The sequence below is a fragment of the Oncorhynchus kisutch genome, linkage group LG15, assembly GCF_002021735.2.
Source record: "Oncorhynchus kisutch isolate 150728-3 linkage group LG15, Okis_V2, whole genome shotgun sequence".
NCBI classification, from domain to species: domain Eukaryota; kingdom Metazoa; phylum Chordata; class Actinopteri; order Salmoniformes; family Salmonidae; genus Oncorhynchus; species Oncorhynchus kisutch.
The window spans coordinates 34,844,984-34,859,902 of record NC_034188.2 but is presented as its reverse complement, the minus strand read 5'-3'; the positions used below and the strand labels follow the sequence as shown (position 1 = coordinate 34,859,902).

The window sequence follows — 14,919 nt, the reverse complement described above, 5'->3', positions numbered from 1 at the left end:
AAGAATTGCACCTATTGACATACAGTAGTTTGCATGCCCTCACGTTGAACTCCACACTTCCTGTTTTCCCTGCCTGGTTGTGGTGAAAGAATGTATCTCCTTTAAACTATTTGTCTCATGTTGCAGGAGTCAGTACCTAAAAATACATGACGCTGCAGGTCATTGTCAGTCTCGCCCCCTGCATACCTTGTTCTGTCTGTGTCTATTAATATTTTTTTTCCTTAAGTCATCATATTTTCACCATGTCTCTTGGCCTCAGAGATCCAATAAAGAGGCTATAGTTGTCAAATCTATATATAATCTCCCAATTTATTACTTTTTCACTCATGTAAGTTTCAAATAGATTATCCTATGATTTTAAGTCCCCCCCCCCCCCCCCCCCCCCCACACACATTTTCCTTTGTCATGCCCACCTCGTTCATTTGAATTTGTGTTGTTTTGTGAACCCAGGCAAAACGTGTGATTCCATCATCAATCACTGTGAGTGTAACCCATGTTTTAATGGCGGCTCCTGCCAGAACAGAGTGGATGGATATTACTGTCATTGTCCATTTGGTGAGTATTAACGTAGGGGCAACTGCTAGATGATTGAAAACTGTCTGGATTGGCAAAAATGACTGTTGCTATCCCCATTGTCATTTATTGTATGTCTCCATGTCACATTTATTCACATGTTGTTGAACTGTTTCTCTCTTCTTAGCATGATTAGCGTTAGCCTAGGATGGCAGATGGCAACAGATTCCTAGCTATGTGCTGATTTAGTAGATGCAGCATGGTGAATTATTCATGACTTCCCTGTTTGAGTTGTATTCATTCCTTTCGTCCTCAGGGGTCTTTGGAAAACACTGTGAACTCAACAGCTACGGCTTTGAGGAGCTGTCCTACATGGAGTTTCCTAGCCTGGATCCCAACAATAACTACATCTACATCAAGTTTGCCACACTGAAGAGCAACGCTCTCCTCATGTACAACCATGACAACCAGACCGGAGACAAGGCGGAATTCTTGGCTCTGGAGATCTTTGAGGGACAGATGCGCTTCTCGTTTAACTTGGGTAGCGGGACCTATAAACTAATGACCATGATAAAGGTTGCAGATGGACAGTTCCACACGGTTATTGCAAGGAGAGCTGGAATGGTGAGAGTCATTTCTATGTTATATATATATATGGATGTACCAAGATCTTTATTTGGTTTTGCACCATAAACGGTTGGGAAAATATATTTTATTGTAAGTTTTAATGGTTTGATGGGACCTTAATTGCAAAAATGTAGAGGGGAAAATCCTAAAGCCACCAGATGTACATAGAAGATTAGTTTATGATTCAATAGCAGTTATGACCTCCTGGGTTTTTATAGCCGAGAGCAGCGTCCACATTTGGCCTCGTCGTCTTTTTTTGCACCATGAGATGATAATTAAACTGCCCACACAGTGGTAGTTCTGTATAGGGTTTTCATAGTTTGTAATTATATTTGATTGCTTGTTGTGATTTACAATATAACCTCCAGAATAGCGTCAGACACTGAAATTCCTTGTATTTGAATCTAGTATTTTCTCTGCCAGTTGGCGGGGAGAGAAAAAATCAGCAGCCTGTCCAACGTTTTATACTGTAAGTCTCCTGCTGGACATCAGATCTGTCATTTCTCACCCTGCACTGGGATTTCATAGGAAACTGGTAAAATCGTTAAATTGTCCGCTTTGAGATGTGCAGAGTGACAGAATGGCATTGAGAAATGCGATGCTGCCCTTACTGCACTGCAAATATTACGCGTAGGTTGAGGAATGACCATGTTGAGGCTCTTAGCCGAGCTAGAAGAATGGAAGCAGAGCGGGCACGTGTCGTGCCTGAAGTGCCAAGTCCCTGAGGCGGTGTAAAGCGAACCTGATCAGTGTGATTGGAGAAGGTGATGTGGGTCATTGAGGTTGTCCCTTGAAGGCCTTTTTTTCCACCAGATCCTCCACTTTTGGATTCTGAGCAGATGAAAACCAGACACCGTTCGTAGTAATGTATGACGCACCGAGAGTCAAGGACACTGTTGTTTATATGAGAAGCATATTTTAGATCACCCTACTGAAATCGGCACCCCAACAAGCATTGTTTAATTGTTTATACTCTGTTATTATAGGTTTATTATTACAGCAATGGCAATGAGAATAGTATGACCACTAAGTTTAGAACACTAATATAGTTTACGTTTGTTATACAGTCCTGTCTCAATTTAACTGCAACAATTGTGGTCTCATTCTTCTCAAGGCTATTTTTGCCTTATTTCTGTTTGTCTTGTCATGAATGAGAGTGGTTTTAGGCCTCACATAAAAAAAATCTACAACTGGTTTACACCCTTTAACATCTACATTCAGTTGTTTACCTCCTCAACAAGTGTTAAACTTGACCTTTTCACACAAATAATCCAACAATAGTGTGTTTCTGTAGACAATGGCATGTTTCTGTAGTGTTCAACAGCAGCCATCTTTCTGGATTTGTCATCTAGAAGGTTGGTCATGAGAAAATGATGCTGTCCAGTGACATCACTGATTTCGTTAACCCTGTTTCATTTACCTTGTTCCAAGTTAACCAAACAAAAATAATGCTCCTGGTAGTTTTTTTTTTTTTTCAAAGGGTTATTCCTTGAGAAAAACCCTTTTCCAATCGTGTGAGACACTTGACAGTGTGTGTATGCTGCGGTTTGGCTGCAGGGACTTTGATCTGAGAGAAAGGCATTAATAAAATGCCCATCTGGCTCTGACGTGTAGGTCTAGCCCTTCAACAATAGCGACAAAGCCCAGAGACAAATGACTCTTGTTTCCCTTGTTGCTTTTTCGCTTCGTAAAACGTTTCTGTGTTAGCAATTACCTCAGGAGACCGAGAAGGGGAGGGGGTCACGCTCTCCGCCATCTCTTGGATGATTTGTGCTCACGCTCCAAGCAGGCCGCTCCGTGTTTACCTAAGATCCTGGTGTAGGTGGAGCATGCTGTCATGGTTTTTCAACACGTTCACACACTTTCCTTTTCTCTTGCCACCTCTTTTTTTTCTCCACATCAGTCAAGCTTCAGAGACACATAGGGAAAGTAGAACAATTATTAGCATTGGCTAAGGGTGAAAGTCATATCTTAAGGGAATCTCAGATTAATATTTAAGTCTACTGTACCACCCATCTTCATAATGATGGTTTCAAATACGGTATGCCATCAAACGACATTGATTGTGACGTACAAAATCAGTCATGTGGTTATCTGTAAACTGGAGTGCTCGTCTGAGTAAGATATGACCATCTGAGCTGGTACAACAGGAAGGAACAACGTGTGTGGTGATTTGTTGTGTGCTACTACAGTATATGTACTGTACAGTCCAAGGAGAATAACGTGTGTGTGTCTGCTCCCCTCGTCATGCAGGCTGCGTCCCTGACAGTCGACCTGTGTGGAGACGATCAGGAGCCAGGCTACTGTGCTGTGAGCAACGTGGCTGTGCATACTGACTGGTAAGAACACAAAGTAGAGCTTAGCACACACCCTGGCAGAGTACACACAGAAGAGAATTTGGGTATAGAGGAAGTATTTATTTCCATATGCAAATGTTCATAGTATACGGTATCTATAGTAATGAGAGAGAAAAACAGAATTCCATTTGAAGCTGTTTACTTTCAGAGTGGCTTACCACCTTCAAAATATCATCATTAGTCACTATCTAAACAATGCGGCAATATCTCAAATCTCTGCAAAGAATGGAACAATCTGTGGGCACATCCATCACCTTTACTGTTCTCAATGAACCCTTGCATATCCAGCTAGCCTAGTGTAAATCATAGTGTATGTAAACACGTACATGGACATCACTTGCTTGTACCGTTTAGCATTGTGAGAGGTGCAGAGTGAAAAGCCGTCTGGACGGCGGGGGGGGGGGGGGGGGGGGGGGGGTATGCGAGACTCTGTGCGAGCGATCTGGCAGATGAGGAATGGTCCGGGAAGGTCATTGTCATTGTGAGAGGTGCTGACCTCCAGCGGCTTCTTTTTCTCGCAGGATCCTGGACGTTGGGCCCAACAGGCTCTCGGTGGGAGGCGTCAGGTCAATAGAGCCCGTACTTCACCGCCGCGGCCAGGTTGCCACCCACGACTTTGTGGGCTGCATCATGGAGTTTGCCGTCAACGGCCGCCCGCTGGAGCCCAGTCAGGCCCTGGTATCTCATGACATCCTTGACAGGTCTGGTTCCCTCCCTCTCTCCTTCTCTTCTTCTTTTCTGTCTTTCCCTACACCCCCTCCATCCCTCTCAATCCCCCTAAAACCCCAAACTCTCCCAGCAGGATATCTGGTCATTCTCTGAAGCTCTCAACCCTCAAGAACAGCTGAAGAGCCATCTTTGATATAAATAGCAGATGTACAGTTTTTTGAAATAGTAATCGTAGAATGGAAATTCTTTCTCTTAGTTGGTTGTGAATAGTGGCGAGGATAGATCTTTTAATATGCTAATTCCCTGGATCTTTTATGGGTTTTTTTGTATTGCGGGAATCTGCCGTGTCCTATTGAGGGCCGGCTGTCCACCAGGGAGGCAGACTTGTGTGTGCCTGTCTGACTGTCTATTTGTTTGTAGATGTCCCAGACTGGAAGGAGCCTGCACAGCCAACCTCTGCAGACACGGGGGCACCTGCATTGACTACTGGTCCTGGCAGCAGTGCAAATGCATGGAGGGCTTCACCGGAAAATACTGCGAGAAATGTACGAATAATTTGGAGGGGAATTTTGTCATACACTTCTGAATTTGACCATCACTCAGAAGGCAGATGGTATCATTTCCTTTGACTTGTGCTTTTCATTCTTTTATAGACATCACGGCCGACACGGCTCTCTCACTGGATGGGACTGGACGCCTTGACTACACCATGCGCCAGAGCCCCAAACGGGACATCCTGCTGCGCCAGAGCCTCATGACCTCTGACCTCTCTGGGCCCAGCAGCCTCAAGGTTAAGTTCCGCACCCGCAGCAAGAGTGGCACCCTGCTCCACATCCAGGAGAGCAGCAACTACACCACCATCAAGGTAAAGGAAGTCTCCACGGAGTGAAACCCTGTCGGGTAACACGCCACACACAGTACAAATACTGTATGCATGCAGAGATGCGCTTCTAGTGCTAATGTGTTTGTCTGTTTTGCTTTTCCCAAACCATTCTGAGGTTTCTATACTTAGATTTCTCACTCACACGCGTTCATTTGTGTCTGTTTCTCCATCTGCCACTCGGTCCACACTTAAACATGTCACACGTACGCACAATCCTCCCTTTTAACCCCCACCCCCTGAGTCAAAGCTATAAGGGGATCTGTGTCTTTATCACCTCCTCTCATTACCCTTACATATACGCTCCTTCATTCTGCTGATATAGAGTTCAAGGCTTTGACTGATCCGGGGCAGCTGTCCGAGGGCCCAAGCTCTTATTCATCCTTTTCCTTTTTCTCCCAGTCCGCTTCCTTTCCCTCTAGGACACACCGGGTTGTGTTTTCCGGTGCAGTGCGTGTCCCCCCAGAATCCCCCCTACCATTACTACTATACGGCCCAAAGAACAATATTGAATGTACTGCTTGACCCCCACCAAAAAAAATATATGCATAGGGTATAAATAACGTGATGTAAAAGAGATAAGTTAAATTGGTTCTCCAGATCTCGTTTCCTGTGTTTTTGGCTCGTGTGATTTTTCTTCTTCTTCCATTTCCAGATTTTCATCGTGGGCCTTTAAAATCAATTCTTCCTGAAGCTACATACCGTTGCTGATGTTTTGTTTCTTTGAAGGGGAGGCAAAAGAGGTTACTTTTCCACTTTAGGCTGAAATATATGAGATTACCATATACAATGCCTGGCACACTGTCATTTTGATTAATTACTTCTATATGATTCACTCTGTTGCGTATGGATATAGTTTATGCATATTGAAGGTAATAGTATGAAAGTTCCTGCATACCTAATATGATCATCATAATAATAGCTGGTTTACTGGTATTTGGCATATGCAACCTTTACCTCTGCACTGCAACAGTCGTTGTTGTAAAGGAAAATGTGTTTTCAATCAAGGTAACTGGTATAATAACGGTACTGTAAATTAAATAGATTATTAGTATTACAAAACAAGAACAGCTCTCCAACTGAAACAAAACATCAACAACATCTCTGAGTTTGGAATTATCAGAGCATACAATCACGTCATCATGCTTATCACATTTCTCCACTCTATCCTTCTCAACAAACATGTACAATACAGTATCAGTCTGTCTGCCGGGCCTGCATTCCTGTCTGTCTGTGTCCATCCGTCTGTCCAATCCATCCGTCTGTCCTCGTCTGCCTATCTGTCCATCCATCTAACTCAGTCTCTGTCTTTTCCCTCCCAGCTGAAGAACGGCAATGTCCACTATATATCTGATGCTGGTGTAGGGGGTAAGGTGGAGAGGACCCTGGGAGAGATGGTCCTATCAGATGGCCAGTGGCACGTCCTGCAGGTCTTCAAGAACGGCTCTTCAACCTCCCTCCACGTGGACGGGGCACTCCTCAAGCTCATCCAGCACCCCACGCAGGACTTCGGGGGTCTCAACGTCCTGACCATGTCCCTCGGTGGAGTCCCCTCCGGGCCCACCCAGCAGAAAATTGCATCAGGTGAGGTGGTGATGTGTGAAGTTTCTGTTATTGTCATACAGTATGTGAATGGTAGATACCTTTTTCAATTAATATAAGGTCTTCTGTTGAATCAGACCATGTTGTTGCAGTCCTGCTCTCTGGAGCAAGTGTAAATTGTGTTTTATTTGACATTGGACAAATTGTAGAAGAGAGTTAATGTTGCTCTCTTTTACAGATCATTTCTAGACAATAACTAATGTGAAAGTAGTTTGATTAGGTGGGGAGCCCTGCCTTTGATGCTTTCATGTTATCATCTTATTGCCATGGAATCTTGTCTTGGATTAGATCTAAATCAGATCAGATGTCACATATGAAATGTTTTAGGACTCGAAAATAGTTTGGATAGGGTGAACGAGAGGGCTTCCAGGGAGAAGGGATACACCACTGTACATTTTAGACTTTTAATGGAAAGAAAATGACTTTATACAATGGACTAACATGGTAAAAAAAAGAAGCAATTTTAATGATTTGTTGGCCTCTTTCACACAATAAGGTATAGATATACTTCAAAATAAACGTGCATGCCTATGGCAGGCTGACTTGCCTAGCACGAAGATTATCTGGTCCCGGTTTCTTGGGCCCACACCTACACCAAATAGGAACTGACCCTCGCTTAATATGCATGTAGAAGCATTTGTGGTCTGGTGTGCATTCAACTAGTAAGGATCTAATGAATAGAACAAAATGGGATAAATTCAATAAACATGTGTTTACATCTGTGAGGGAACTTTGTGGAGCAAAATGAAAGCGAAGGTTTGAATTAGTCACAAAAACATTTCTTCCAGATGGATGTCTTGAAGCGATACGAGGTCTGAAGATTGTCTGGCATCCACCTCCTATGTTTTTGAAAATAATTACATTGGCTTCTCTCAGAGTTGCCAACGATTTATTTACGCATTTGAGAATGTGATTTGTCGAGGTGTTTTCAATGAGGACATTTCATTGAGATTTTGGCCGATGCTTAACCAATTTGCCGACTAAACAAAATTCCTCCAGTTCTGATTATAGCTTTCGGTTCCTGTTATTTACAAGTTGGCGATCCCAGCCACTTGGCACATTCTGAAAAGCGCTCAAAATTAATTCGGAAATTATCACTGTGTTGTCTTAATAGCCGTCCAGGAGTGCTTCCTGTTATTTGAACACCTCTTCCTCTCCCTATTCTTACCACAGGCTTCGACGGCTGCCTGGCCTATGTGAAGTACAATGGGGAAAATCTTCCCTTCAGCGGAGATCACAGCACTGTCACCATCTCTAAGACCAGCCCAGGCGTCAAGATCGGCTGCAGAGGGCCCAACCTGTGTGAGAGCAGCCCATGCTGGGACGGCCTGATGTGCGTCAACCAGTGGTACACCTACCAGTGCCTCCCGCCTGGCGAATGCGCCTCGAACCCCTGCCAGAACCGAGGGAGCTGCGTCCCTGGCCCCCACTCTAGTTACACCTGCGTCTGCTCTGAATTCTACACTGGCAAGACCTGCGAGACCCTGGTGGCGTGCCTGGGGGTTCAGTGCCCTCAGGGCACACTCTGCAAGACAGCCAACAACGGCGGCTTCATCTGCAGCCCGAGCCCCACGGTCACGGAGCTGACCTTGCCCATCTGGGCGGTACCGGCCATTGTGGGCAGCTGTGCCACCGCCCTGGCCCTGGTGGTGCTCAGTCTGATCCTCTGCAACCACTGTAAGGGCCGCAACAAGACCAACGTGCCAAAGGAGGAGAAGCAGCCCAAGGAGAAGAAGAAGAAGAAGAAGAAGAAGAAAGGGAGCGAGAACGTGGCGTTTGACGACCCAGATAACATCCCGCCGTACGGCGACGACATGACGGTGAGGAAGCAGCCTGAGGGCAACCCCAAGCCAGACATCATCGAGAGGGAGAACCCCTACCTGATCTATGACGAGACGGACATCCCCCACAACAATGAGACCATCCCCAGCGCCCCGTGTGCCCCCTGCCAGATGCCTGAGGCAGATATTGAACACTATGACATAGACAATGCCAGCAGCATCGCCCCGTCCGACGCCGACATCATCCAGCATTACAAGCAGTTCCGCAGCCACACGCCCAAGTTCTCCATCCAGAGACACAGCCCTCTGGGCTTCGCCAGACAGTCTCCCCTGCCCTTGGGGGCCACTAGCTACAACTACCAGCCCCAGTACAGCCAGGCCCTGAGGTCCACCCCTCTCAGCCACTCAGCCTGCCCCACACCCAACCCCCTCTCCAGGCACAGCCCGGCTCCCTTCAACAAGCCCTCGTCCTTCTACCGCAACACCCCCACTAGGGAGCTGAACCTGGCCCGCCGGGATGGAAGCCCCCTGGACCTGCACCACAACGAGATAGGCCAGCCGGGCGCCATGTTCAACTACGCCACCCGGCTGGGCCGCCGCAGCAAGAGCCCCCAGACCATGGCGGGCCACGGCTCCCGGCCGAGCAGCCGGCTCAAGCAGCCCATTGAGCAGATCCCTCTGGAGACAGGACCCCCTGTGGGGCTGTCCATCGAGGAGGTGGAGCGGCTCAACACACCGCGGCCCCGCAACCCCAGCATCTGCAGCGCCGACCATGGCCGCTCCTCATCCGAGGAGGACTGCCGGAGGCCCATGTCGCGGGTCCGCAATCCGGCCGACGGCATCCCCGCCCCCCCGGAGTCATCATCTGAGAGTGACTCGCACGACTCCTTCACCTGCTCTGAGATGGAGTACGACCGGGAGAAGCCCGTGGCCTACAGCTCCAGGGTTCCCAAGCTGTCGCAGGTCAACGAGTCGGACGCCGACGATGAGGACTACGGCGGGCGGCTCAAGCAAAGGCGTTACTCTAGCCGGTGGGCCGAGGGCGGGCCCGCTGCACAGGCGCCGATGACGGACCATTACACTTTGCCCCACAAACTGGGCCAGCAAGCCGGGGGCTTCAACTGGGACAACCTGTTGAACTGGGGCCCCGGCTTCGGCCATTACGTGGATGTGTTCAAGGACCTGGCCCTGTTGCCGGAGAACGCAGCTGCAAAAGAGATGGACATTGAGATGAACAGTGGGGACGGGTCAGTGACCATTCTGAATGAAGGGGAGGCCGAGCAATATGTATAAGACTATTTATTACAATCCCGTACAATATGGTATGTTCTCTGAAAGACAAACTAAGACGATGTATATAAGAAGCAGAGAACATTGGACTAGCAGTCTCCATTAATGTCTTTGTGCAGAAAGGGACACCTGTAATATTACTTTGAATGGAGTGTAAACCTCCTGGAAGAGTTTACCAGTCCTTTCCAGACCTCATACTGTAACTGTACAATCATTCATCTCTTTAAGGCGTCATTATGCGAAATACATTAACACCAAATGTTTGGAACAAAGAGCCTGTGTCTGAATTCAATTTAGGTACTGCAAAGCTCCATTTTATCTTAATCAAAATGTTTCTGGTCTGTATTACCAATAATGCCACTCCTTTGCAAGACTTCTGTTACATTCACTTGTGAGAGATAAGCGATAACGTTGAAACACGTTGCAGGAGAAATTCCAAAGGCCATAGCAATAGAAACCCAGCCGGGGTCTTTTTTTTTGTCCCGATTCTCATTTTTAAAAGGAAGCATGTGTGTTTTGATCCCACTGCACCTGTAAGCATCAAGATACAGCCCTCGGTGCGAAAATGAGCGCACCACTTTGTTCGCACGGTAATCGAGGCCTGCCAATGTTATGACACGAGCACGGTGACCACTTTCTCTGGCTGTATGTGCTCACAGATGACCGGCTAAGCACTCCCAAGACCTAAGATTAATCAAGTCCCTGCCTTACCGACATTTGAGGATGGAGAATGGGGAGGTTACTGTTGGTTCTGTTGGCTGGGGGTGGGAAGGTTCTGGGGTGAATAGTCTGGGTCACAATCCTCCGAGCTGGAGTGTTATTCGACCAGCCAAAAGGTTTGGGCAAGGCTAGCTGATCCATCCCGTTTTGACGTGACCCCCCCCCCTACTAAGACTATGAACTTGTGTAAATGTTTTTTATTCATGGGAAATCATGGTTATAGTTGTCAGTGTTTTTGTCCATTCTTTTTAAATCTATGGTTTCTACTTTTTGTACTGTTTTATTAACTTAAGTGACTTAAGCAGTGTTTAATGGATATGTTCACCTGCTCAAGTGTATGTTCTTACTTTCAGGGAAAGTAAGATCAAAGACGTATTTTTTACATTTGTTACGTATGTAACATCAATATTTTCCACTTTTGATAAAACTATAACATGCTTTGTAAATGTAAAAAGCCAATAACAGAATAAAAAGTATTTATTTAAAGGGTCTCTTTCAATACAAGGTGAGCACACCATGCGGTAAGCAATCTCACTGCAATCCTATGGGGGCTGTCTAAAAATAACGCAAACTTAAAATAGGAACCTTTGAGCTTATATAGCAGCTCAATAATGTGGGTGGTAAGGTATTTTATACTCTAAGGACTCTAAGCCTGTTGTGGGCTGAATTGAACAAAACATTTCAAAAGGCCATTGAGTACCTAAATGAAACTGAGCCACGGTGCTGGCAGCCAAGCACAACATCCAGCGGACTCAGCGACGCAGGGCCCTGTATTGCTTTCAACAATTATTTACATCTGGCTTATTCAGCAGAACAATTTTTTCGTAGCCTGGTGATCCGGTATGCAACATGCTTATCTTCTCTGTCATCGAGAAAGAGAGAGAGAGAGAGGCCATGAACCAAGCGAGGAGTGACAACTCAAATCTGGTGGATTACTGCGGGCTCCTGGAGAGGTTCTGTCCTGCCGAGGCCAATGTTGACGAAGCCTGCTTGGGAATGCTGTACCATGCTGATGCTGAAATAATAATAACACTCATAATGATCATGACAGCAAGTGAAAAAGAACCTTGAGTAAATACAAGAGAAGATGAATTCAAATGAACCTCACAGCATCTCTCTCTCTTTACTGTTTGTGAGACTGGCATGGCAGGGTATCAAATTGAATAGAGGAGTCAAAGATTGCGTAGCAATGCACTCCAACTATATGTGAATTAGAAAGGGAGACAAACCCCTATAGGTGAGAGGGAAACGGGGCTGCATTAAGGGAGTATTGTCCTACTAAATAAAACTAGAGAAATGGGGAGACACTGTATACTTGTCGTAGAAGGATTTGTTGTAGTTGAAAAGTTGCCAAAATTGTGTTGTTGAATTGTCTTATCGTAATAATTGCCACTAGCTGGTTATGAAATGGAATTGCTACAGTGTATACCGTATATTTCTGAGGAACATAATATAGAACACTGGATAAACACAGTTAATGTTATTTCAATGGAGTCAAATGGACAAACACTCGTATGGCTTTATTCAATCCGTATCGCAGAAGTTCAGCGTTACAGCGCGATTGAAAATTAGGGGCTCTCTCCAACCCTTAACGCTGACGTGTTACAGATTTTGTGACAGAAATGTGAAAGATCATTTCCGATTGAGGTGACGAATGCAGCGTTTACTGTGAATGCCGTCTCCACGGGAACATTGACTTTCAATTTCAATTGGGCTTTAACGGCTGAATTTCCGCGATAAAGATTGAACAGGCAATGTTCCCGCGCAATCCGTAACGCTTCAGAGATACAGATTTAGTAGAGGCCCCTAGTCAAGCACAACTTCACATGATTACATTTGTTAGTTTAGCAGTGCAGGTTGACTTAAGTTATCAACGTTCGCCACATGAAGTTATCAACGTGTCAAGTTAAAATTGGAACAAATTGTTTTCCAAGCGAGCGATAATGACGGAGATGCCAACAAGGCATTCCTGATGTTCTGTATCTCCCCGTGCCAAAACCTTCTTTGTCTTGACTGAAGGCGCGAAAGGAGCTAGAGGCAATTTCCCATGCAGCTTAGTGGTGAGCGAAACCATTTTAAAGTCAACAAGTGTCATCGGAATAAAACTGCCATTAAAATGCTTCACTATTTTAATATCCACAAGTGTCATCGAATGAAATTGCCATTACAATGGTTTTGATCTACTCTGTTTACTTTGACTTGTCCTCAATGTTTATAAGAGGATGTGGTGTGGCAATATTATTGACTTTATTAAATCATCCAGTTCGTTCAAAATCCTCCCAGAGCTTGTTTATAAAGATTGATTATTCCTACGACTCCGGCGTCATGAGGCACGATGAAACTATAACAGCTTTCCTTAGGCTTAAATGATGTGGCTTTTAATTAAAAGCATTGTTCAGAGGAACATAAGCCTTATTCACTAACAAGACTCAGAGTTGTTGGCTGATCCTAAAATCTATTCTGGGAAGTGGCCTGCCTATCTTGCATGTAGTTAAAGCTCAAGAGGATAATCTACTGACTGGAACATCATACGAAGAGTTTAGTTCCAAAATGCTATATCCATTCACTTTTCACATTTGTTTGTTTTATTATCAGAAATGATTGCTTATGGGTACCTGTTTTGTTTGTGAAATATATTACTGTTCTCAGATTTTTAATTCCTAGATTTTGAATGTGTATTAAAATGGATTTTGTTGCAAAACGCTATATGCTGTATACATTGCTTAGCTGGAATAGAATGTTTGTTTCCTGTATACTTTAAATACATAACTCATATTACCTGTATTGATTCATTTAAATAAATTATTTTGTTAAAATATTGACGTCACAAATGTATCATTTGTACCGGTCTTTGTTAAAAATGTGACCATTTGTCTGACTATGTCAAACCTATCAATGCAAAAAAAAAATCTCAGAGTGAGGCGTATATGTAGCGTTTTGCAACAAAACATTGATTATTTATCTCTCTGAAATGAAATGATCTAGTGATACGTTTCAAACAAATACATGTCTGTCATTGAACAACCCCATTGCCACGATTAGAAAGTGAGGTTATTTAAACAATAAAAGCTCATTTACCAACATTTCCAAAAATGGATATATAGCTTTTTGCAATTAAACTCTTCATTAATGACTAGCTTTTTGAGGCAGGTGTTCATTTATGCTTACAGAATCTTAAGGCCTTGATGGATAAAATGGAGGACAATCGCTGGCTCATTGGTGAAATACTTGCACGTGAAAAAACAGCAAAAGAGATCTACATAATGAGGAGTGTTCAAGTTCACATCTGCATCAAAGCTGTGTCATTGCCTTCAATAGTGTTCCTCAATGCTGTGCATTAACGCAGCCAAGTCGATGCCTTTCAACTGACATGAAAGCATCAATGAAATAAACTGCGGGCGAAGAGAGAAATGGTTTACATACTTTTGTATGTCTGCATCTTTGGAATATAATATATTGTTTCTATGACTTGCTGGCACATTCTCTCGTCCAAAGGGAAGGATTATGTAGGCTTATACAGTATGCAGTGGCGTGTCCAGAGGGCGGCTACGTCCACCCCTGAATTCTGATTGGCCACCCAAGTGCCCCCAGCCAGAATTCTGAGATCTGATAGATTGTCAATGAATATATTGATCATTTTGACCAAGACGTTAAAAAAAAGAGCATGACATGCCATATTGTTTTTGGCCAGACAGCACCAGATACATGGGCTACAGATACCAAGACAGAGCGGCACTGTTTGCCTCGCGAATTGAAGGAACATTATGAAACACGGATACACACGCATTGGGAAATCATTTTTTACGTTTATATTTATTTATTTTTGTAAACATTTCACTGGAAGCCTAGCTTCCCTTGGCATCCATGGATACATGCCACTTTGTAGGCCGAACATCGTGACACTGACGGCGTTCTTAATTAATGTCCCTTTCCATTCAAATGGCGGTGGCACAGTGCACTGTTGGGATGCTGGACTTATTTTGAGGTAGATGAAGGTGCTACGGTAGCCTACTTTTCGAAGTGATTAGTTTGATAATCAGATGAAAACATCATGACTGGTTGTGTTCATGACACATGAAAAAGTAATGCATTTTTACAGTTAAATAACATCTTTGCTATAAAGCCCATGAAAAAAAGGTGGTGCACGTGCACGCATAGGAGGTCCCAATAAATAAAAAAAAAGTCATGGTAGAATTCACACTCTGGATGGCACTTTCACAAAGTGAATTTACTCCTGTATGATAATGCCCTCATACAAAAATCCTGACCTTGAACGCAAACACTTTAACAAGACTTTTCAAGTTGATTTATGATTTACCTCAACAGGGAAATGTACCAAAACGAAGCATTTAAAGCGTCAAACTATAACAATTATATTGAAAAAAATCCATCTTGCATCGATTAAGGTTCAAAATGTTATGGCCCCCCTAAACTAGTTCTGTGCCCCACTTTGGTCACCCCATTCAAAATGTTCTGGACA

The 14,919-nt window shown here is 44.4% G+C and overlaps 1 protein-coding gene across 1 annotated transcript in view; it reads left to right on the top strand.

The window, feature by feature from the left end:
• LOC109905240 (protocadherin Fat 4) overlaps positions 1-13,522 on the top strand; it is a 96,554-nt gene extending 83,032 nt beyond the window's left edge. The window contains exons 10-17 of the mRNA XM_031790203.1: positions 451-555; positions 830-1,137; positions 3,394-3,479; positions 4,019-4,198; positions 4,587-4,711; positions 4,820-5,031; positions 6,369-6,630; positions 7,822-13,522. Of these exons, the coding sequence (XP_031646063.1) occupies positions 451-555; positions 830-1,137; positions 3,394-3,479; positions 4,019-4,198; positions 4,587-4,711; positions 4,820-5,031; positions 6,369-6,630; positions 7,822-9,722 (3,179 nt within the window). The 3' untranslated portion in view covers positions 9,723-13,522. The remainder of the gene's footprint in view (positions 1-450; positions 556-829; positions 1,138-3,393; positions 3,480-4,018; positions 4,199-4,586; positions 4,712-4,819; positions 5,032-6,368; positions 6,631-7,821) is intronic.
• The last annotated feature ends 1,397 nt before the right edge of the window (positions 13,523-14,919 follow it).